At 38.3% G+C, this 22,226-nt stretch overlaps 1 protein-coding gene across 1 annotated transcript; it reads right to left on the minus strand.

Moving 5' to 3' along the window:
- Positions 1-9,783: 9,783 nt before the first annotated feature.
- Positions 9,784-17,618, minus strand: LOC134864827 (somatostatin-like receptor F_48D10.1). The gene is made up of 5 exons (XM_063884116.1): positions 17,037-17,618; positions 15,279-15,419; positions 14,871-15,143; positions 13,831-13,977; positions 9,784-11,815 (listed from the first exon to the last, which is right to left on the minus strand). Exons 1-5 carry the CDS (start codon positions 17,616-17,618, stop codon positions 11,582-11,584), a joined length of 1,377 nt encoding a protein of 458 aa, XP_063740186.1. The 3' UTR covers positions 9,784-11,581.
- Positions 17,619-22,226: the final 4,608 nt, after the last annotated feature.

Consider the following 22,226-nt stretch of genomic DNA (forward strand, 5'->3'; position numbering starts at 1 on the left):
AAGATAAGATAAGACTTTATTCGTCTCCATGGTGAAATTCAGGAGTTTAAAGCAGCAACAGGGATTGGGCGAAAAACAGGACCGTACAGATTCACACAAGGTAAAACCTAAAAATATAACAATTCAACATTTAAATAATAATACAAAATTTAAAATGTAAATGATATAGTAACTGTTAGTTAAATATATTGACATAATTTCTCAGGATGTGTATATTTCTAAGAATTGGTCACAAATATATATTTACTTCTTTAAAGGATTTTAAAAATCCTTAAACTGCTAGGCACTTGGGTTTAAAACCGAACCTTACTCAAACAAGAGTAATACTGTGAATGAATACACATTTGGGACTTTATCGAGTATTTGAAGCAGCAGGAGAGTGTCTGTGGGATGAACTGACATAAATTAAAATGTCCAGGTTCATTGTAATGGAAAAACATGTCAGTTTTACATTGTGAATGTCCTTAATAAGCTGCTATATTCACATATTCACAACATTTGGAGACGTGTAACGGCAAAACGGCACCAGCAGAGGAGGCAGTGTGACAGTGTAATAAACAAGAAGTGTGTGTTTTGGTTTAGAGGTCTTTATCAGACTCTTCTGAAGATGACTACGGCTCATGTTGTCAGTTAAAATCCTTATGTTTTACAGTTTGTGTGTGTCACATAAATATTAGCTTTAAGTCACTTTCATTACAGAATGTTTTGTCTCCAATCATGTTGTTATTTTATGATTATTTCCCCTCATCATTTAAAAGCTAGTCAACCAAGATTACCAAGAGAAACACCTTTTGAATTAATGTGGCTCATTTTAATAAGTCACCTCCTTATGACAAATGTGGCCTCTGTGACATCCATCTTTAAGAGATCTTTTCTGCAACCACTCTAAACCACTTTACCCAACATGAGTCAGTACTTTCTATTTGTTTCAGTAAGATGATCCTTCGCTAAAGGATTTCGATCTGTGGCTTTTGCATTTAACTGGCTTATGTCCTAAAATTACTCTGTGAGTTTCCTTCAATCGAATAAAGACTTGCAGGTCTTGTGATACTGCCCAACACCTTGCCATGGTGAATCCCATCTTTAGCCATTGATTACAGGATAAAACATAAATGGGGGATTTAAAGAGAGAGAAGAACGGACATTAGACATTATAATGATTATCGACACTGAAGATAACAAATATTGTCATCTCATTTAATAAATTGTTATCTTTTTCTATGTAGTTTTTGGTTTTCCTGGTTCTTTCTATAGATTTGAGGATAACAAATATTAGTAAATCAGCAAAAATCAGTAATGCAACATTGCATATTGCTAACCTGATCTTAGTTGAAAGAAAGAGGAGATTTATACTTATTGTTACCAAAAAGAAGAAACCCTTTTCTCAATCTAAAACTATGTTTTCAAAAAGAAACTAATCAATTTCACAACTACTGATTACAAAAACAAAGGTGTTTTGTTTCTCCAATTAAGTAATTTCAATATTTGTTCAGCACTTAATCACAAAACTATTCAAATCTTGTTATATCAACTTCTCAAAACTGGAACAAAACAACATTTTAAAGGGAACTTAAGTCAAAGTCAACTATTGTCAATCTTTCAGTTTGTGTGTACAGAAAGAGATATCCAAATACTGTTTCCTCTGTTTATTAAAAATAAGATATACATATATCTATATATAAACAGACACACCTGTACACCCACTTTCATGCTATCTATACATAACAATGTGTCCCCTCTGTGTAAAGGGATTCAGAAAGTTTCAGGAGAAAGGATTCTCTCTCTTTTTGTCCTGATCCATTTATATTTTAAAAAATGAGCTGAAAATGAGCTGATCAGATTTTGGCCATTTTGTGATGTCACAATGTTTTTTTGGGTTGTGCAACCACTAGCCAATAACCAACCAAGGTAACACCCACCCCCCTTATCACCTGAATCTCCCTCTAGACCAGGGGTGTGTAAACTACGGCCCGGGGGCCAAATGCGGCCCGCAGGCCATTTTGAATTGGCCCTCAGCAAATTCTGAAAGTATAATGGAATATGGCCCACAAATTAAACTTTTGCTTGTCTTATATTGTACTTCTCAAATATATATGTTAACATATATTAATGAGCCAAATTACAAATAAATTCAGTCATTTAGAATGTAAAACATTTTCTAACAAATCTTAGTTGATAAAAAAAAAGCCCAATAACTTATTTCCATAACAAGCTTGAAATTTAACCTTCACATTTACTCTTATTATAAACAATCTGAGGGTTCTCACCAGTGGCGGCTGGTGAAAAAAAATCTTGGTGGGGCTAGTGTGCCAACAGATTTCCCTGCCTAATCTAGCATAAGCATTCAAATGAACAGTCGGAAAATGACTACAGTTCCACAATAATAATGTAATTTCACAGTTTCCAGCTTCACAGAAAAAGTAACAATTTACAGCTATATTAGACTTTATGCTATCAAATACTATACAATACAATCAAGGGATAAATTAACAACAAGGGTATGATGTCAGCTGTATCTATACAAATCAACAGTGAGTGAGTGAGTGAATGAGTGAGTGTGGGTTGAGAAGAGAGAATGAAACAGAACTTTCCTATTAAAATGTAACATATACAAAGAATTTAGAACCAAGTTATTTTCAATTTTTTTTTACATAAACAGATTATTTTAATACCCTCTCTCAAGGAAAAATGCATTTACTTGGAGAAAACAGCATGTCATTGCATGTCACAGCCTGAGAGAAACAACAAAGCGTCGTCGCGCGTATTTTTTCCCCACGCAGCGTAGGACAGAGTCTGGGAGTCGCACTACGAAAAAAAACTATCGCTGGCTCCTTATGTAGCTACAGCAATCCTAAACCTTCACGCATTTTACGTAGCAGTTGGGGCTAAATTTCCAGCGCCCCACCGGCGTTAAATTTGGCGACGTTGATAGGCCAATTATTCATAATTTCCCCCTAGCAACCATAACCGGATTGGCTGTTTAGCTGCCGGTCAGGGGCACTTTGCCGATCGCCCCATGAGAGAATGATACACTGTCTGTCAGTGGAAATTCACTGTTTAATGAGTGTTAGTTGGTGGAAATGTTGTTTAAATGATTTAAATTGCATGTAGGCACACACATTATTAAGTAAAACTGACATTGATTTAAAAAAAAATATGCAAAAAATATTTTTTCCCCTCAACAGCTGGTGGGGCAGAGCCCCAGCGCCCCCTATGGGCCAGCCGCCTCTGGTTCTCACGTTTTAAGGAAAATTAATGAAACCCTTAAGTGAGATGGGATGTAGGCTGTTTTTTCCTTAAACCATTTGAAATTATCGCGCATTATTCGCCTACATTTGATTTGTTTTGCTAACTTGTAACTTAATTTATGAGGCAATATTCACCTCTATAAGTGGCCCAGCTCTCCGTGTATTTTTCTGCATGTGGCCCTCGGTGAAAAAAGTTTGGACACCCCTGTCCTAGAGCAACATTGGGTTTCTTCAAACCAGTCATCTCTCGGAGGGGCGTGGCCAGCAGCATTTAAAGCTGCAGACACAGAATCACCACTTATGAAACAGGGCTGAAACCGACGGGTTTATGGCATGCTACAATGCTCGATCTGTTTAATATTTCAAGCCAAACTCTTCAGAGACATGTTTTGTATAAATCTGAGACCTTATATTGTTGAGATACTGTATAATAGGGAACCTTTAATGTCGAATAAAACATTATTTTGAATGTTTGTCTGGAGTTACCTGTAATCTCTCTCTATTGCTTTGTTTCAGTGGAATATATATGATTTACAGTGCATTTCTTTTCTTAGGTATAGCTACAAACAGTGTATGAGAACAGCCTGTTTAGGTACATGTATTATAATAAGACATTAAATAAAACATCTAGCTTAAAGTCATGTAATCAGTGAGTGTCTGAAGGAGCAGGATTGAGGACATCTGTTATCAGGATCTATTTATGTCAGAAATGAGAAAGAACACTATTCTGATTAAAGTAATTTGCAGTTCATATCGTTGTGGAAAGAGTGTGAAGGGGGAACTTGTGAATCAAGAGCTTTTCTACATCAAAATGTCTTCTGGGTGCGAAAAAATTAAATCAGCTCTAGGAAAAGAAAGTAAGAAAAAAGTTAAACACTGAAGTTACAGACAATGAAATTGATGCAAAGCATTCTTCAGACCACACAATGATGGTGTACAAAATATGTGTGAGCTGAAGCGATGACTCAGCTTATATTCAAGGCCATGATGTCAGAATGACAGTGGATGTAGCTATTTTGATACGAACAATCTCAGAGAGAGTACAATAACCTCAAAGTAACTCAAGAAACCTTAAAAGTCAGTATTTAAATTAGAATATCCAGTTGAGACTCTTTTAAATTACAGTTTATGTTGTACATTTGGGTGGAAAGGGGATGGTTATTTGTGTTATTTTGTTTGTTTCAGAGTGTCATATACCAGTTTTGACGAGGATTTAACAGTATTTACTCAAGTACTTTTTGTCTCACTAAATGTATTTGACAACTTTAGTTACTAGTTTCTCTGAAGAGTCATGTTGTCATTAAAAATGGACTTTGACTAATGAATTTGGATATGCTGAAGCAAATACATTTGTACTCTTACTTATGTAATTTGTTAAATAAACATTTATTTAACAGAGTATTTGACACTGTAGTATTGAAGTAAAAGATCATAGTACTCATTCCACTTTGAGTTACTAGTTTTTATTAATTTCATCAATTAGACTTTGGACCGTAGAGTCGCCGGTTCACGTCCTAATCGGATCAAAGAAATACGGAGTGTGGACTTGTACTGGAGAGGAGCCAGACTGGCTAGACTGGCTGCCTCTCCACTCTGGATAATCCTAATGCATGTGCATGTATGCATATTACTGTATAACTAGCTGAGTGTATTTGTATATAACTGTATAGCAAAACAATAAGAAATAAACGTCTTCTTAAGTTAAGATATTTTTACATGGTGGAATTGAGGGCAGGACACACTGATTTTGCAATTAAATGAAGGAGGAGGAAAAGAGCAGCAGTTTGATGCTAAGTGCAGCGGAGAAGGCCAAGGAGAGGGGTGAGGAGATGAGAGGGGGAACCAGCAGAGAGTGTTAAGAGGAGAGACAAAGATGGAGGCTGGTGCTGTGGAGCTGCACTAAAAAGAGACCTCCAACAGCGTGGCCTTTTATATTTCGACACTCCTTCTCCTCATTCCGTTCACGGGCCAACCTCACTGTCCAAAACAAAAAATCTCACAACCTTGCCAGGGGGTCCGCAGCCTTTCAAACAGCATGATTCTGCCTGATCACACACACACACACACACACACACACACACACACACACACACACACACACACACACACACACACACACACACACACACACACACACACACACACACACACACACACACACACACACACACACAATCTGGATTGATTTCTTAGGAGCCTTCAGGTCCACTCCGTTGCTCCTCGAAGCAGCAAAGACTGCTCTAATGATGAATAGGTGATTAAAACTGAAATTATATTGGTGTCACTTTCCCTCTGTGGCTCTTTGAAGCTTCTCTTCAGCTCTTCAATCCCTCATTTTCTATGAAGAGGGCTGTTTACTCCCCCCTGGCATTTTATTTTCTCAGTTTAATATAATGTGATTCAAAAAGAAGATATTGGATTGGGTTAATGCGAGCTCTATAGCTGCAAGCTTTCAGACAGTCAGCAAGCAGTACTAGCTACCAAGTGCCTTCATAGCCTATCATCTGTCTGCATCTTACATTGTCTTTATTACTACAATAAACAGTTTTTCATTTCACCGTACAGTATTTGATTTTAAGTTATTTTCTTGTACATCTTATTTTATTTACATGTGTATAGATGCCTGCATTTACATGCAACACATCTCTGCCACATTTACCTTATTATTTGACAATATAGTTTAGTTCATCTGCATTGGTTGCACTAATTTATCCTACTCTGTTTCTTCTAGCACCATGTAATTGTTTTTTAAATGTGTTTTATTGTTTTATAACTTATGCTGCATTGTTAGAGGAGCCATTACTACATGGCAGCTACTGTGCATATGAAGACAAAGTTCTTCTTCAAGATGCACCTGCCTGGGTCGGTTCATCTTATATTGTGTGTCATTGTCTTCCCAGCCAGCAATCAGCTAAGGACTAATGGTCTATCTTCCCAGCCAGCAATCACCTAAGGACTAATGGTCTATCTTCCCAGCCAGCAATCAGCTCAGGACTAATGGTCTCTCAGTGCGTTGCTTCACCCATGGTTCAAAAAGATTAGTCCCACCATGTTTATATATTAAAATCTAAATGTTCAGCCTCCTTCTCCTAATTCCTCTCACAGTTTTCCTTCTCTTTCAGTCCATCTGTCACCACATGTCATCATGCAGCCTCACTTATGGCGGCGCTGTGAGAAGTATGGAGCGAGGTAGTGCTCTCCGAGTGTAGCATGCCTTCTCTTCCTGTGGTGTGGGTGTTTAAGCTTGTTAGTTAAAAACAAAACATAAAGCCCACAAAACAACTGAATATCAGGCTTTTATCTTGCCTGCTGGTCGGCTTGGAAGAAAATACATTTTCAACCAACAATGTGTAACTTCTTGAATTCATCATAGCACAGCAGTGTGTGTGAACATGCAATCTGCAGCTTTACACATTGTTAGGTTGTGGCTTGATAAATGATTGACAATATAAGATAGAAACAGAACAGGCTTTAGTGGGTTAAAGTTGATCCATAGCAAAAGTTATTAATACTCCATTACAGAACAGTTCCCACACCTACCTCTCCTACATGAGCACTTTTCTTTGTGTGAAGTCATATGTGCACACCATGCTGTATTTATCTCAGGAGCTTTTACAAACTGCCAAACTGAAAGCGCTTGATTTGCAGTAGTTGCCCAATGCTTGAATGCTGTCAATGGTTTCTTCATTTTAGAAAAACACTAAGGTATTTTTTTGGCAAGATGGTGTCACCAGGAGGTCCATTTAGTAGCTGTTCAGGACCTTTCAATCGCATCGCATGCACAATACTCATGACTAGATGGTGTTTGCCCAGTATTTTCAATGTTTAAATGTATCTTAGAGGCTTCAGAAACGAGATACAAACGTCATTGTTAACCCTGAACACAACAACGAAAGAATAACTGCAAAGTCCACTTCATAGCTATCCTTGAGATTATTCTTGGTGCACTTACATGACGAAGCGTTAGCATGGAGGACGAAGTCTCTGAACCTGCTACTTTCACGTTACAAAAGGTGTCTCAGATTTCCCTGGTTTAATCAAAGTAGCGCCAGACCTTGAACATGTTCAGATCGACTGGCATTCGAATGGCACTCTATTCAAGCCATTTTTAAAATATTTAATCTATATAATATTGAATCAAAATTGTATTCAGAAAATTCTGAAACGTTGACTTTAATGAAATGTATTATGTCAACACATTTCACAGTATTGGGTTAGTTTAAAGAAATAATATTAAGATGAACCTAATATTTTTTATTTAAATGTAATATTATTGCTTTCAACTAACCCAGTTAGTTTATGTGAAATGAGTTGACATAATACATTTAATTAAAGTAAACTTTTAATTTTTTCATAGTATTTTTTTAACTTAACATATATCTTTAGTTCATTGTGCTAGGACTGATTTTATTCATAGTAAATATATTGTTTTTTTGTATACAAGTATCTGTATATTAAAAGTATCCTATTTGAAATGATTCGTACATAATCATTGCTGATTTTATTGGATAGATGTAGGGATAAGCAATTAGATGAAAAGGACATGATGAAGTTCCAACCTTTGCTGGGTGAACATTTGAGTTGCAACACCTTAACATTTTAATTGCAAATCCCTGGGAGCTAAAAGCTTCAAAGCTTCAAAATGAATTTGCATTTCATAAAAAATGTCCTGCTATATATGCATCTCAAGCTCCATTTCAGCGTAGCAAACAGTCTGGAAGCCCAGACCCCAATTGATTAACCTCAAGTCTTCCTTAATGCTTTATACTGCAGGGGACCATATAGCAAGCTTTGAAGGGCATGTATTTTATGTGAATCATAGTCTTACAGGGAAGAAACAAGAGCGTCGTACTGAAGGTCATGTGCAAAATAGAAAAACAAATTTATCAGGTAATAAATAAAAACACAACATTTTGCATAAACTTCTGCCTTTAATAAACTGTAGCCTTTAAGACGGTGCATTATTCCACTGCCTTTTCAACTGCACAAAAATAAAATCTTGGGAACTCTACCTGAAAAGATCTCGATTGGGTTGCCTGTCTGCCCATTGGTATTCATACCTGGACTACTTCCACGTGAATTAAGATTGTCATTACAGATAAAGAGGTCACTTTAAGCTTTGGTTTAAAAGTCTTTCCCAATGTTCAGTCAAGGAAAAACAGAATTACGCCCCGAAGGGAAAAACACTGACAATTTATAAAATGTTTTGAATGTCACCTAGCAACATGTTTGCTCAGTACTTTAAGGGGCCCTTTTATCGGGTCTGCAAAGGCTAAAATCCCTGTGTTTCCTTCAGACGGAGTTTCTCTCCCACACTCCTGAAACGCCTCGATTGGACTCCTTTGTTTACTTCTGTAACATATGGCAACACTACATAACACTAGCGCTTCTATTGGCTAGCTATCCAACACATTGTGCGTGATAGATCAAGGATTCGGACATCACCGGTTAACCAATCAGAGCAGACTGGGCTCGGGTTTCAGACAGAGGGTGAAAAGGGGTGCTGCAGCACATGCAGTATGAGAAAAATAAAGAGCTTTTTGAACATTAAAGCATGGTTCTGTATATGTAGGTCTTTATATATGTATCTTTTGTGTTGTTTAAGAAAACCTTAAAGAAAACAGAATGTAAAACAAACCAATTATCAGGGATGTTTTTGCATTATACTTGCTTAGGTTTATGAATAAAGATTGTTGCCTGCTGCTCGTCTTCCTTTCATTGCTCTCTTCTCACAGCTCTGTGTTTGAGATAATGAAGTGTACAAAAAAAATGAATCCTCTAATCTGAAAGTGTGCACATGCATACAGACATGCATATCTGTGGTGCCATTCTTGAAAGACTGAATAATAAAACATTTCATTCAATATTATAATGCTGTTACAGTAAGAGCCTGCACATTTGCCTGTGTTTCTCTGAGCAGCAGCTACATAAGTAATGGAGTCACCCAGGCTGACTTCATTACAGAGAAGGACCGTCTTTAAAGACCTTTCTGAGAAAAGGAGAAAGAGTCAGAAAGGATCTGATTCATGCCTTCTCTGAGGAAAAGTATTCATTCATAAATTTAGGATTCAAGTATCATTTAAGCATGGAGATTTGCTGTTAACCTTGAAGTGTATCTTAGAGTATTTATTTGAGTGTGTGTGTGTGTGTGTGTGTGTGTGTGTGTGTGTGTGTGTGTGTGTGTGTGTGTGTGTGTGTGTGTGTGTGTGTGTGTGTGTGTGTGTGTGTGACTCCCTGTCAAGAATGACAACTGGTTGCTATGGATATGATCATCTTTGCATATAAATCACCTCAATAAAAGATATGAGAGGCTTGTTGCCCTGCGAGTTGTTGACATGTTGGTTGTAAAATAATCAACCATCACCTGCTGAAATATAGACACATTAGGTGCAAAAGTGTCTATTTTTTATCACAGCATTTTATTACAGAGAAACACAACAAACATACTGCACTGAAGCATCTGAACAATAACTTACACAATATGATAATATATACAATTTGTCTCAATTTGCCCTACATTCTGATCACCCTCCATTGTCTTCAACGTGTGCCCTTGATTAGTTTTCTTAAATGAGGAGGGAAGATACCTGAAAAACATCTATCATTGTGAATTCTTGAACTCATCCTTATTCCTATATGTTAGACCAGCTTTTATCCTTTAATCCTTTCCAATCTGTCTAAGAAACGACACAGAATGTTCATAATAAAAGCTTAAGGGCAGACACTTTTACAATATTGCAGGCCACTGTGCTGTGGGACTGATCAAAAATAGCCACTTTGTTTGTATATATAGATATATATATATAAAATATATTGTACAGTTAACAAGGCGCTGAGCAAAACATGGTCACACAATAACACTTGCTACAATACTGTAATGCTTATATCAACCCTGGATGTACCAGCGTCACATGTTCTGCAGAAAGAAAGCTTGAATTTAGATGTGCAAAATGAATGTACACACACACACGTACATGACACGCAAATGCACAGGGACACACATTAGGTGGTATACAATATTTACAGAGAGGTAAGAGGTTTTGTGTTCAATGCTGGCAACGTGTACAGAAAAACACTTAGCAGGCATAGAGTCACGTTTCCTGTGCAAGCAAGCAAGCCATCTTATGAAAAATAGTCACAGAAAGTGTTACAGCAGACTTTTTAACACGAAGCTATCCACATTTTCATTTGAATTCAAACAGACACTTTAGTACAAACTTCTTCTTATACGCGTTACTCCTGTGGTGCTGTAAACATTAACAGTTTTCTCCAAAATCGACGTTTGCTCCAACTCAAATTTGTGATTGTCAAAGTGTAAAGTCTAAAACTGCTCCATAGACGATAAAGCAGAGTTACAGGTGAGACACACAGCGCTCAGGGGAATCGTCTAAATAAATGGATACATGTTCTGTTTCAGGGCTGAGAACACCTCAATGGAAAAAAGCTGTTTGGGTATTTGAATAAATAAAACAATAATTCATTTTCCATGGAGCTGCTCCAGACTTCAACCTGATGAAGTCACAGATTTGACAGCTGGTTTGGAGAGAGAGTAGCTAATGTTCACAATTGTACTGATGTAACTTTTTTGCACCATTGAAATAAGATAATGCTGTTTGAATTTAGGTGTTCATCTTCTTTAAGTGAGGAGACCAAAGTAAGAAGAAGCTTGAAACAGAACGGAAACAATGCATCTTTACAATAAAACAGAAAAACTCAACACTAAATTAGTACTTTAGCTGTTTCATTAAAGCTTTATTTTATAATACTATTGTTAATCACAACATATGGTTTGCAAAAAGAGAACTTTGTAATACCCGGTTTCCCTAAATAAGCATTTAATATACCTGCGGGTAATCTACTCCGCTGCATTGAAATATGTCCTTGAAGGCATTTTTTGCTCCTAATAAGTAATTACCTTTTAACAGGTTATGTGACAGATATACAGAAAGTGAAAGAACATACTGTAGATGTAATGTTCCTGTCTGTTTAGGAGCTGTGATGATAGCTGAAAGCAGTCTGAAAAGGCACTTGTGTCAGATGGAAAGAAGTTGAACAGCCGGGCGATTCATACAGGTGGACATTCACCGTAGCTCGTAAATGATGATGATATTGTTCACCGTAATGGATCAAAAATGTTGAAATGCACATAGAGGGAGTTTTTATGTCAGAATATAGTCCCGGAAATGCCTTTTAGGTTGGAAATGCATTCAAGCATTCACTTCTTCAGTTTCTTTCTCACCCCATGCTTCCACTTACTGTATGTGACATCATGTTATATATTTCCTCCTCTTTCTTTTCACTTCCTACAACACCTGATATCCATCGACTGCTGGCTACTGTTGCGGAAGAGCTATGGATGAGGGGGAGGACGGCGAAGTCAGGGCAGTGATGGTGGGAAGATCAGCCGGGGTTACCATGGAGGTTACCATGGAGGCCGCTGGGGAGTTTACCGGGAGAGTGGGGGGTCCGACTCCTGGGCAAGAGGAGAAAGGTTGAGGTGTCGCGGTGGAGCGGTGCAGGTCTGCTGCTGTGTGGGAGGTAGGCGAACCTGGAGGGTGAGGAGAGATCTGGAGGCAGAGGAAGAGAAATAAAGGAAAAGGGCGGCAAAAGCAGTGGGAAGTCAGATAATTCACGTTTGGATTATCTGGTTTCATTATGTTAGGGCAGAGAAAGGAAGATAAATGTGAATAATAACATGCCATTTTGCAATGATTACTTTGAACCTGCCGCAGGCTTTGATCATTACTTGATCATTTGAATCTATCAATGAAAATATCCTGATTGTATGTGTGTGCAGGACAAGCCATTTTCCCCACCTTTAAGCATTTAGCAGCAGAAATATAACTACACACAATGGAATTGTGGGAAATAGCCGGGTTGAATGTACATTCATTATAACATGGTGTATATTAAGGTCACCCACATGAAAGTTTCGCTCGTAACAATGCAGCAATGCATGTATTCCAGTATTATTTATCTCATTGTTAATATACAGCTTTGTTAAATACTCAATTTTGATTGTTCAATTACTGCATATAAAAGCAGAAGAAGGTTTATGGAATACAATCAGATTACAGGCTCTGGAAAAGGCAACAAAATATTTTTTGAATCCATAATTATTGATTTCTTTAGTAAAATACTATGTAATAGGTGGGATAGTTATTAGTTTGGGTAGTTAGTTGTCTTTGGTTAGTCTAAGTTGCTTTGTCAGTTATTCATGTTATTTGGAAATCCATGGAGTTTCTCTTATCTAGACCAGCTGTTCCCAACCTGTGGGCCGCAAAGGAATTACAAGTGGGTCGCCAAATAATTTGCAAAACATTAACATTTTAAGTAATTTTTTTTCCAAAACTTAAATTGAAAGTTGATAGCAGGAACCACATTGATAATGCACCTGATTGGTCGGTATTGGTAAAAACAAACAAACATCCACAGCTAAAACTATCCAAGTGTATAAGTAAGGGATAATGTGCAGCGAGGCGGTCATTATGGGGAAAAAAACACCGGCTGATCAGGGAGCCCGACGCGAAGCCATCTCTTGCTTCTGGCTGGGCCTACATGCTGCATTTACAGCATTTTTTAGGCCTATTTATTTAATGCACTTGTTTTGGCTAGTTTTGATGTTTGGGTTTTTTCTGCACCGTTGTATGTGTGATTTACCTCACTACATCTGATGCGTGTAACATATGTGCAATTGTTATGTATAAGAATGCATTTCTATATTATTAATTTGCCTACCGCAGACAGCCCCTCACTTTTCAGTTTCTTGTTTCTGATAATTACTGATGGGCAGCTCCTTTTATAAATGAAATAGAGAGTTTGAGAACTTTATTTAGCTTCCCTATTGTTAATGGTTGAACATGGGCTGTGGAAATTTTTTTGATTCTTAAGTAGGCCCTGAGTCGAAAAAGGTTGGGAACCGCTGATCTAGACACTGTTTAAGTAAACTAATATTCTAAATGCAATCTGCTTAGTGTCTACATTTCTCCACATAATTGAACCTATATTTCTGAAAATATCCAGAGCACTCTCAAAAGTCATCTAATTGGACAAGTGCAGTGCTCCAGGGAGTTGAAATTGTTTCCCTTCCCAACCTCTCTCCCTGATGTACTCACACACACACACTCACACACACACACACACACACACACACACACACACACACACACACACACACACACACACACACACACACACACACACACACACACACACACACACACACACACACACACACACCTGCTGATTAATTTAATGGTGTTTAAACCTGCATAAGTATTCCTGCCAAGCCTGATGCATCACACTAATTGGTGGTGAGTGTGAGTGTGGGTATAGAGTCAGAGTCAGTCACTTAGTGAAGAGTTAGTACAACTCAAAAGAGATCAAGGACAACATTACATACTGACAATGATGCTTTGCTGTGTGAACATGTCATTGTGACTAGATACCAAAACCTTCCAGTCTTCCTTTTTTTTTTTCTAATCACTTGAATTCTCATTTTGTTTCCCCAAAAATGTGCCTACAAACACATATATATACACACAACAACAACAAGAAATTCACACACAAACGCACAAAGTACCTGGCTGTTCTGGGGGTCGTGGTAGGCCTGGTTACGTTGGGAGAAAAGGACGCAGTCGTGTGCTGTGGTTTTCTCCGTGCGAGGAGCGCTTGGGTCGCCGTCATCCACACCGTTGGTCTTGCACCTCACACTCCCCACGCACAGAACCTGCAGAACCACGACAACAGAAATTCAATTCATAATTTTCAAAGATAGTTTTCTTTTAGCATCGTTCATATTGTTCTATTTTGGCTTTTAAAACTATTTGACAATTGCATTGAAATTTGGTGTCATCTATGAGATCCTTGGGTCATAATCTCTTTGATAAAGCACCGTGTAATGCTCTCAGTCTTGATACTAAGAGCAGACTGCGCCAAAGTAAACACCTCACAAATACCACACAAAATGACTTTAAGGTACCCTAAAAGAATATGTTGTTGATAGCTGGGTCGACAGAAAGTAAAATAAACAGTAACATGTCAAGCTCTTCAACCCAACCCTTATATACCAGGTATTGTCAGTTCTATTGAGTTTACCTTTGATTAAAGGTTTCTCCTATGAATAACGTTATTCAACAATTCAAATCCTGTACTACTAAATAATGGAACCTCGCAAGTCAATTCATTATTCCAAAAGTAGCTCCTGCAAATATTTCACAATAAAAGCCTTATGTTTTTAATTGAAAAAGGCTTTTAATTTGAAACAGCAAGAGATTCCACAACGCACATGTGCTGCTGAGGTAGGCGGTGTAGCCAAGTCGAAAGAATCGTAAGCAAATGTAGTAGTAAAAATGATTTTGCTTTGAAGTTTACTTTGCATGTTGATGCACCACCAGTCAATGTCAGGTAACCCTAGGAAGATTATTTTGCATTTAGAAAGTACTGCTAGTTGTTGCCACCTGTTCTCAGTCATTATGCTAAGCTAAGCTATTGGGCTACTTCCTTTAGCTTCATTTAAATGAAAAGACATGACAGTGGTATCTTCCATCCAACTCTCTGCAAGAAAGCAAATATGTCTATTTTCTAAAGTGTCAACCCTTGCCTTGAGGATATTTAACCTACCTTTCTAAAGCTCTGCCTGAAGTTGTCCGACAGGAAACCGTAGAGCACCGGGTTGGCACAGGAGTTGGCGTAGGACAGGATGACAGCAAAGAAATAGATGCCGGCAGTGATGCTGGACTCTGGGATGATGACCACCAGATTGACTATGTTGATGATGAAGAATGGCAGCCAGCATAGCACAAACACCACCACGATCACCACCACCATCCGCGTCACCTTGCGCTCCGAACGCCGACGCTTGGTAAAGCCCGCCCGCAGCCCTGATGACTTCATCTGCACCCATATAATGGTGATTGAAGGGATACAAATGTGGTTAGGATGTTGAGTATGATTGAATTTATCAATATTTTATAACAGAACAAGACCACACACATTTTAACGCACATTCTAACACACATTTTAACACACCTTGATAACGATAAGCAGGTAGCAGAGGCAAATGATGAGCAGGGGTCCAAAGAAGCCCACTGTGGCGGTGTAGAGGATGAAGGCCGTTGACCAAGCGTTCTTTGGCTCTGGCCAGTTCATGTTGCAGGAATTAAATGTGTCCTATAAGGGAAATTAAATTCACCTAAGTAAAACAAATCAAACTTAAGCAATTATCTGCTCAGTCAGACCGGGAGCCAAATGCGAAGATAACAATAGACTTCAAGTGAAACTATAAAGCTTATACTTTAGGCATAAAGCGATGTTTGCAGAAATTCAAATACATTTTCTGCTATCTTGAATTCCAGAATTCCAGACTTTATTGTGTTACATATCGTGTTTTCTTACAGAAACGACATTGCAAGTAACTTTTGTTATCAAACCAACAGCCTTCAGCAGTACATTCTCCATCCACCTTTATGTTTAAAAGTTTTGCTTCATTATTATTTTTTCATATAATACCTTCAGATATTAAGTTAGTTCAAAAACTAATTTAGTGTTCTTTCCATCAAAGCACGTCTTGTATATAGTTTGAATATTCAAAAGGTTCAAGAAAACAAAAGCATTCTTCCAATGAAGTCTAAGGAGACATATTACTCAGTTGGAGTTGAATTTCTTGTCACCATGTTCTTTTAACATTCATTCTCTTTTAGCTCTGTTTTTGGTCTCCACCTATGCCTTAATGAAATATCTGGCTGCTACAGGAAATGTTCCACTATGATTTAGCCATCAGCAAATGTTTCAGTCCAGTTGTATTTATCATATACAAGAACATATATATTATAATGTCCAGCTTTAATACTAGGCCAGGTCTGTGATGCCCTTACAGTAGCTCCACATTTAACCTAACAGACACAAATGTGGAATCAATCTCCTTGTATTTCTCTCAAAAAGAAAGTGAGTTCAGTGTATTTTGCAGAAATCAAACTATCCCTTGCAGTCTGATCTTGATCATATGTTATCATTTTGGTTGTTCTTTCTTATATTGTAAGAGATTTCTTGAGATGATCTTAAAGAGGCCCTATTATGCGTTTTTGGGTTTTCCCTTTCCTGTAGTGTGTTATATATGTTTTTGTGCTAGTAAATGGTCTGCAAAGGCTAAATTCCCAAGCATTTTCTCCCCCCTGCCTGAAACGCCTCCATTGGACAGAGGGTTAAAAGAGGTGCTGCAGCTCCGGCAGTATGAGAAAAATAAGCCTAGCTAGATAATAAAAAGCTTCAATTCAACTTGATCAATCTAAAAACGTAATACATAATATTGAACTACATGACTATGAATATTTAATCGATTCCCTCTTTTAAAATCAATTTGGGATGGAACAGCAGGGATGACCCAACTATGTTTTCTAAATCTATATGAGCTTTAAACTAGACTAGAACATTAAGGATTTTTTTTTGTCAGAGGGAGCTATTAAAGTTCAAGTCTGTATGAGTTTCTGCTCTCTAGCTGTGAGGTTGCACTTCAAAACCAACTGAAAACCAGTACTTTCACCCCTCCTTTTCAAACCAAGTTGGATAACCTGTGATGGCCTTTAGTAAACACAAACTGAATCTTTCAATCTTTCAACTGCCTCTCTCTAGAGCCAAAGTTTGGTTTGTCCATTCTAAGCTACTGTAGAAAAATGGTGGTGCAACTTGGAGGATTTTGGGACCCTCTCTCCGTAACGATTTCAAAGGACCCTACACTTTAGTTGAAGCTAAACAGAAAAAGGGGAGCCGATGTAGGACTGAAGTTTATACCTGAACATCAGAGAAGATGACCACAGGCAGGACCACCACAAAGGACACGGCCCACACAGCTGCGCTCACCACCTTGGCCACGCGGGGGTGTCTCCACTTGGTGCTGCGGATTGGATGAACCACAGCCAGATAACGGTCGATGGACATTACTGTCAGGCAGAAAATAGATGTGAACTGGTTCATGGAGTCTGCTGTCATGACCACGCGGCACAGGAACGTGCCAAATGGCCAATAAGAGAGCACGTTCTGCGTGGTGAGGAAGGGGAGCCCGATGATGTAGAGCTCATCAGCCACAGCCAGGTTTAAGATGTAGATGTTGGTGACTGTCTTCATTTTTGCGTAGCGCAGCACCACGTAGATGGCCAGAGTATTGCCGGTCAGACCCACCATGAAGACTGTGAGGGAGATGAGTGCGGTCATCAGGGTGCTGCTGCCCTGGAAGGGGACACTCTGAGTGGACATATTGGAGGAGATGTTGGAGAGGTGGAAGTTGGAGAAGAGGAAAGGCAATGGGGGGGCTGCAGAGGAGGAGTTGAGGTCTGATGCCAGGGGAAACCAGTTGCTTTGCTCAAGGGGCTCCATGGTAGGTTTCAAAGAGGAAGATGCCAAAGTCCAGATGTAGATTTGTTTTCTCAGGTCTTTTACTGATTTACAAGAATGTCATTACTTTGGCTATGTAAGTTTCCATGTATACTTTGGAACAGAAACAAATCACAGTGTGTAGAAGCCTTTAAATGCAGAGCCTTGTCTCACATCGAGATATTGAGTGTTTGTCATTTTTGTATAATTTCAAGTTTTGTTTCCGCTGACGTTTTTCTTGTTTTTGTACTTTTTCCTATTTTTGTATGTTAATTTAAAAGGGAAAGTTGCTATTGGAATAGCTTTAGCCTACTCTCTCAGTAGGCATCTGATGGGGAAAATGACCCATAGCATGTACGTGTACTGACAACTGTTACTCTCTTATTGGAATGATCAAGTGTGTGTTTTCATTTCCTTGTAATGCTTACCATGCGTCATGAGCCAAATCCAAACACTAACATGTTGCCTTGTATCTTACATTCAACAGTGTATTTTAACAAGGAGTAATATCCGTAATTACTCACCGGTGTTCGCGGTTTTCAAAGCACTGACTTTCAACATGACACTGCAAACGCACGCAATCCATCTGCGGCCACACGAGTCAAGCGGGAGTATCGCTGGTAACAGTGGCACGGCTTTTACGCACCGCAGACCTGCCAAGAGCTATATAATAACACCTGCTTAATTAATTTAGGGTATACTTTCGGTGTAAGTTATGCCTGAATGGTATCTGAACTAAACTTTGCTTAACGACTTTTACTGCCAAGCGAAGCAACGTTTTTAACTCACGCATCAACACGCTTAATTAGCCAAGCAGCACAAAATACTTTTGAGATCAATCAAAATCAGCAAATCCCCAAACCAAACTCCTCATTGTCCATTCAGTCTTCTGATTCTCAAAAAATATCGATGGATAGCTGGTGCCCAGGCTCCTAATCGTCCGCTGTCCGTGGTGCTGAGCAGAATGTGTCAGCAGCAGCTCCTTCTTCTACTTTCTTTCCGCACATCTCTCTGCTGAGAGAGTGAGAGAGGGGGAGGGCATGTGGCGTTCAATCACATTGACCGACAAGGTGTAGTTATTTCCAGCTGTCACCCGTCAAAATGTCCTAACAACATCAGGTAGCCTAATAGGATTTTCTCTGTTTGCTTCAGCAATAGCGGCGATATTCATACAAAATATTAAATTCACAATTGACATTGTATAAATGATGATGCAGTGCTTTACACTAAGACACTAAACATACGCTTATTTAAAGGGATAAGGTGTTCTCTTTCTTATAAACAAAGCCTCATAGATTCAGTGACACTTACTGAGCTTGAACACGCATGGAAGAAAACCAACAATACAGGGACTCACAGCAATATTGATCCAAAGCTCTACTTGTGGTCGAAAACCTCCACAGCGTTCCTGAAAGAGACCCTATTATGCTGTTTGGGGTATACACTCTCCTGTAGTGTGTTATATAGGTTTGTTTGTTTGCTTGTTTGGGTTAGACTCCTTTGTTTACTCCAATGACATCATATATTATTTGAAAACCAACTAAAGGCCAGTGCACTTTGCTGGAAAGAAAAGTGTAATTTGAGTACAAGGTTAGCCTTTTTCTAAAGATACAGTACATCTTCAGATGAAACAACAGCTGGTTCATTCCAATCACACACAATATATCAGTAAGTATTAAACAGATATAACTGAATCTGGGACTCCAGCTTGGACTCCAGCCGCTGAAAAAGCTACTTATTCAATTTGTTCAATACAGACATTTTAATGTACATGGTAGATATCTAAGCACCAATACACTTTATTTTAACAAATACATGTTTTACTTAATTATTTTGCTGTTGATATCCTGTTTGGATGTTTGCCATCTTAGATGACATTTAAATACATTTATCTTAGTATGCAGTAGTCTTTTTCAAAATGTTTTTGATTGCTGTTTTAAAAATAAATCATTAGCAGAGACAACTAAACTAGGCTTGTTTAGAAACAAATCATGGAAATTGTGTTGGTTAGAATAAAAGGCCATTCTGACAGACTTTACACTTAAATGAGAACAACAAATCACTCCAGCAGCTCGTTCATTTCGCTTGGTAAGGTCTCATAGCACTATTATGGTTTGTTGTAACCAAAGTGAGAAGAAAATCAGTTCAGGCATAACAAAGGACTCCCACTGTCACATAAAACTGAAACCCTGCCAGGGAGGATTAGGTGATGCAACAGGTTGCTAACTTTTCTTGTGTTATCCTGTGTCCATTTGTGGGCATGTAAAGCACTTTGATAAAGTGTTTGCAGTTCAAAGCTACGAAAGAGTTAATTGGTGTTGGGGTGTCTTAGATTTGCATTGATTGATGGGTCAGGAATAATAAAAAACATTTACTATGCACTCAGTCAGTCAGTCCTGGAAACACAGCTTTCATAACAGGTGAAAGTGTTCAGTCCCCAGCCTCTCTTACACACGCTCTTAAACAAACAAGAGAACATTGAACATGATAATCAGTTTATCATTGTCATATATTCCAATTCATATCTGTTGCATTCTATAAAGGTAATTTCTGGATTTAAAACATTTTCTGCTTGTCACAGTATCTATTTGTTTTGAGTATGAAAGCAAGCATGTCTCATCATGTGCATCTTTAAATGTTAGTCATTTGAAAATGTCAAACAGACTATTTTTATGTTAGACTTGCACACACACACACACACACACACACACACACACACACACACACACACACACACACACACACACACACACACAGTAGAGCACTGTGGCAGCAGATAGTCAGATACACGATGCTCATATGCTTCCATGATCATAACAATAATCCTTGACTTGTGTTACCATGTTACCTCTTTTCTTTCTCATTTCTTCTCTATGGAAAACACTGTGGTAGAAAGACGATCCTGCCCCCCACCTGCCGCTCACACACACACACACACACACACACACACACACACACACACACACACACACACACACACACACAAACACACAAACACACACACACACACACACACACACACACACAGCATTTAGTAAATATCTGAGTGTCAGGTGTGTAAAAGAGGGGAAGGTCTATGCCCATCTCCACAACAATCCCCTGGAGTGAAACTATCACACAACCCGAGGGTTGACCTTACCAGCCTGTCACAGGACATTATTGTCCTGTGGGCAGTCTGTATGTGAGAAACATAAAAGAAAAGCTGGAAAACATGGCTGACCAGAGAAAAAAGGGGAATGAGAATTGTCTTTTGAAACACAGAAGGGGAGCAGCTTTCCTCTCCTGTTTCAAATATTTACAAATGAGAGAAATGTTACATTTCTGATGAGAGCTGATTGCAAGTCAAGGAAATCAATGATAACATTGGCTGTGGCTGATTTAAATATCCTGACTTGCATCTATAAATGTTGAAATGAAGAAACCTCAACTTAACTTCAAATCTGCATTTTCTTGAGCCACTAACATCGTGATGAACAGTAAGAATATAATAGCCTCTAATTTAGTACGCAGTGTGCAGTACAGACAGGTAGAGTATGCAGTATGCGGTGTGTTAGTATGGGACCATACGATGTCAAGTGCAGCCATAGTGTGAAAGCCTTTATGAAACAAAAAATGTCTAGCTAATTATTACTGCTATTTAAATCGTCAAGTGATTGAAAAAAGCAGGCAGGTTGGAAAAACTTTAGATGGTTTTTTGGCACGTCCTCATTAAAATGCCCCACAATATGATATCAAGAGAGGGTCGGGGCTGGTGTTACCTTGGCAATAATAGACACAGTGTCAAAAAAAAGATCTTCTAGTAAGTTTGCTTGCTCTCTTTCTTTGGTTCATAACAAAAAAAAAAACAAGAAAATGACCTCTCTTACACGTCACTTTCCCCATTTTAAATTTGACCTTTGTCATCAACCATTCTGCGTGCTTATTTATCACTTTGTGTGTTTTGCTTCACATTTTGGATGCAGGTGCAGATCTTAAATCTTTTTCTATTATTAAATTAACACATTTAAGTGATTGTGCAGCATTGTCAAAGGTATGTGCTCTCTGAGTGCTTCCTGGCTTGGACTATTTATTTAATATTTCTCGTGGCTGTACTTAAGCAGATCGTGTTTCTCCAAATTTGGATTGTTGCCTCAGATTGCAGTTGCTTTTGCTTTTTTTCTGTATGTTCACTATTGGGTAGTGGTGACTACTTTTACAGTTAATTCTAAGATAAGTCCATTAGAGGAGATTTTGAGATTACATTTAAAGTCCACAAAGACATCAGATTAATGTCTGTGTTTGAAAGATTTCTTTGATTATTTAATATTTCAAAATAACATTTCCTTCTGTGACTCACATGGAGTGTTAAAACACAGCAGTAATTATAGGATGAAAGCAGTAAACTGTAAACTGACAAAAGTCTTATACATACAGTTAAATAACACAAATGATCGAAAATGGAGACTCAAGTGTTCCATTACTCCAAATCATGAGTTTTAAATGGGTGCTATTCTAAACTAGAAGGTCATTGACACTGGAATCACAATAATAAAATGGAAAGCGATTTCAGGGCTCTGCCTACAAATCATTTTCTGTTCAGTGAATGTATTTTACAATCATCAAACCATCTTA

Source organism: Eleginops maclovinus, chromosome 5 (genome assembly GCF_036324505.1).
Source record: "Eleginops maclovinus isolate JMC-PN-2008 ecotype Puerto Natales chromosome 5, JC_Emac_rtc_rv5, whole genome shotgun sequence".
Lineage (NCBI taxonomy): Eukaryota > Metazoa > Chordata > Actinopteri > Perciformes > Eleginopidae > Eleginops > Eleginops maclovinus.

Coding starts and splice junctions, on each gene's coding strand:
- LOC134864827 (XM_063884116.1), bottom strand. CDS start 17,618: ATGGAGCCCCTTGAGCAAAGCAACTGGTTTCCCCTGGCATCAGACCTC. Junction 15,420..17,036: donor TCATCTTCTCTGATGTTCAG/GTATAAACTTCA, acceptor TTTCCCTTATAG/GACACATTTAATTCCTGCAA. Junction 15,144..15,278: donor ACCTGCTTATCGTTATCAAG/GTGTGTTAAAAT, acceptor ATATGGGTGCAG/ATGAAGTCATCAGGGCTGCG.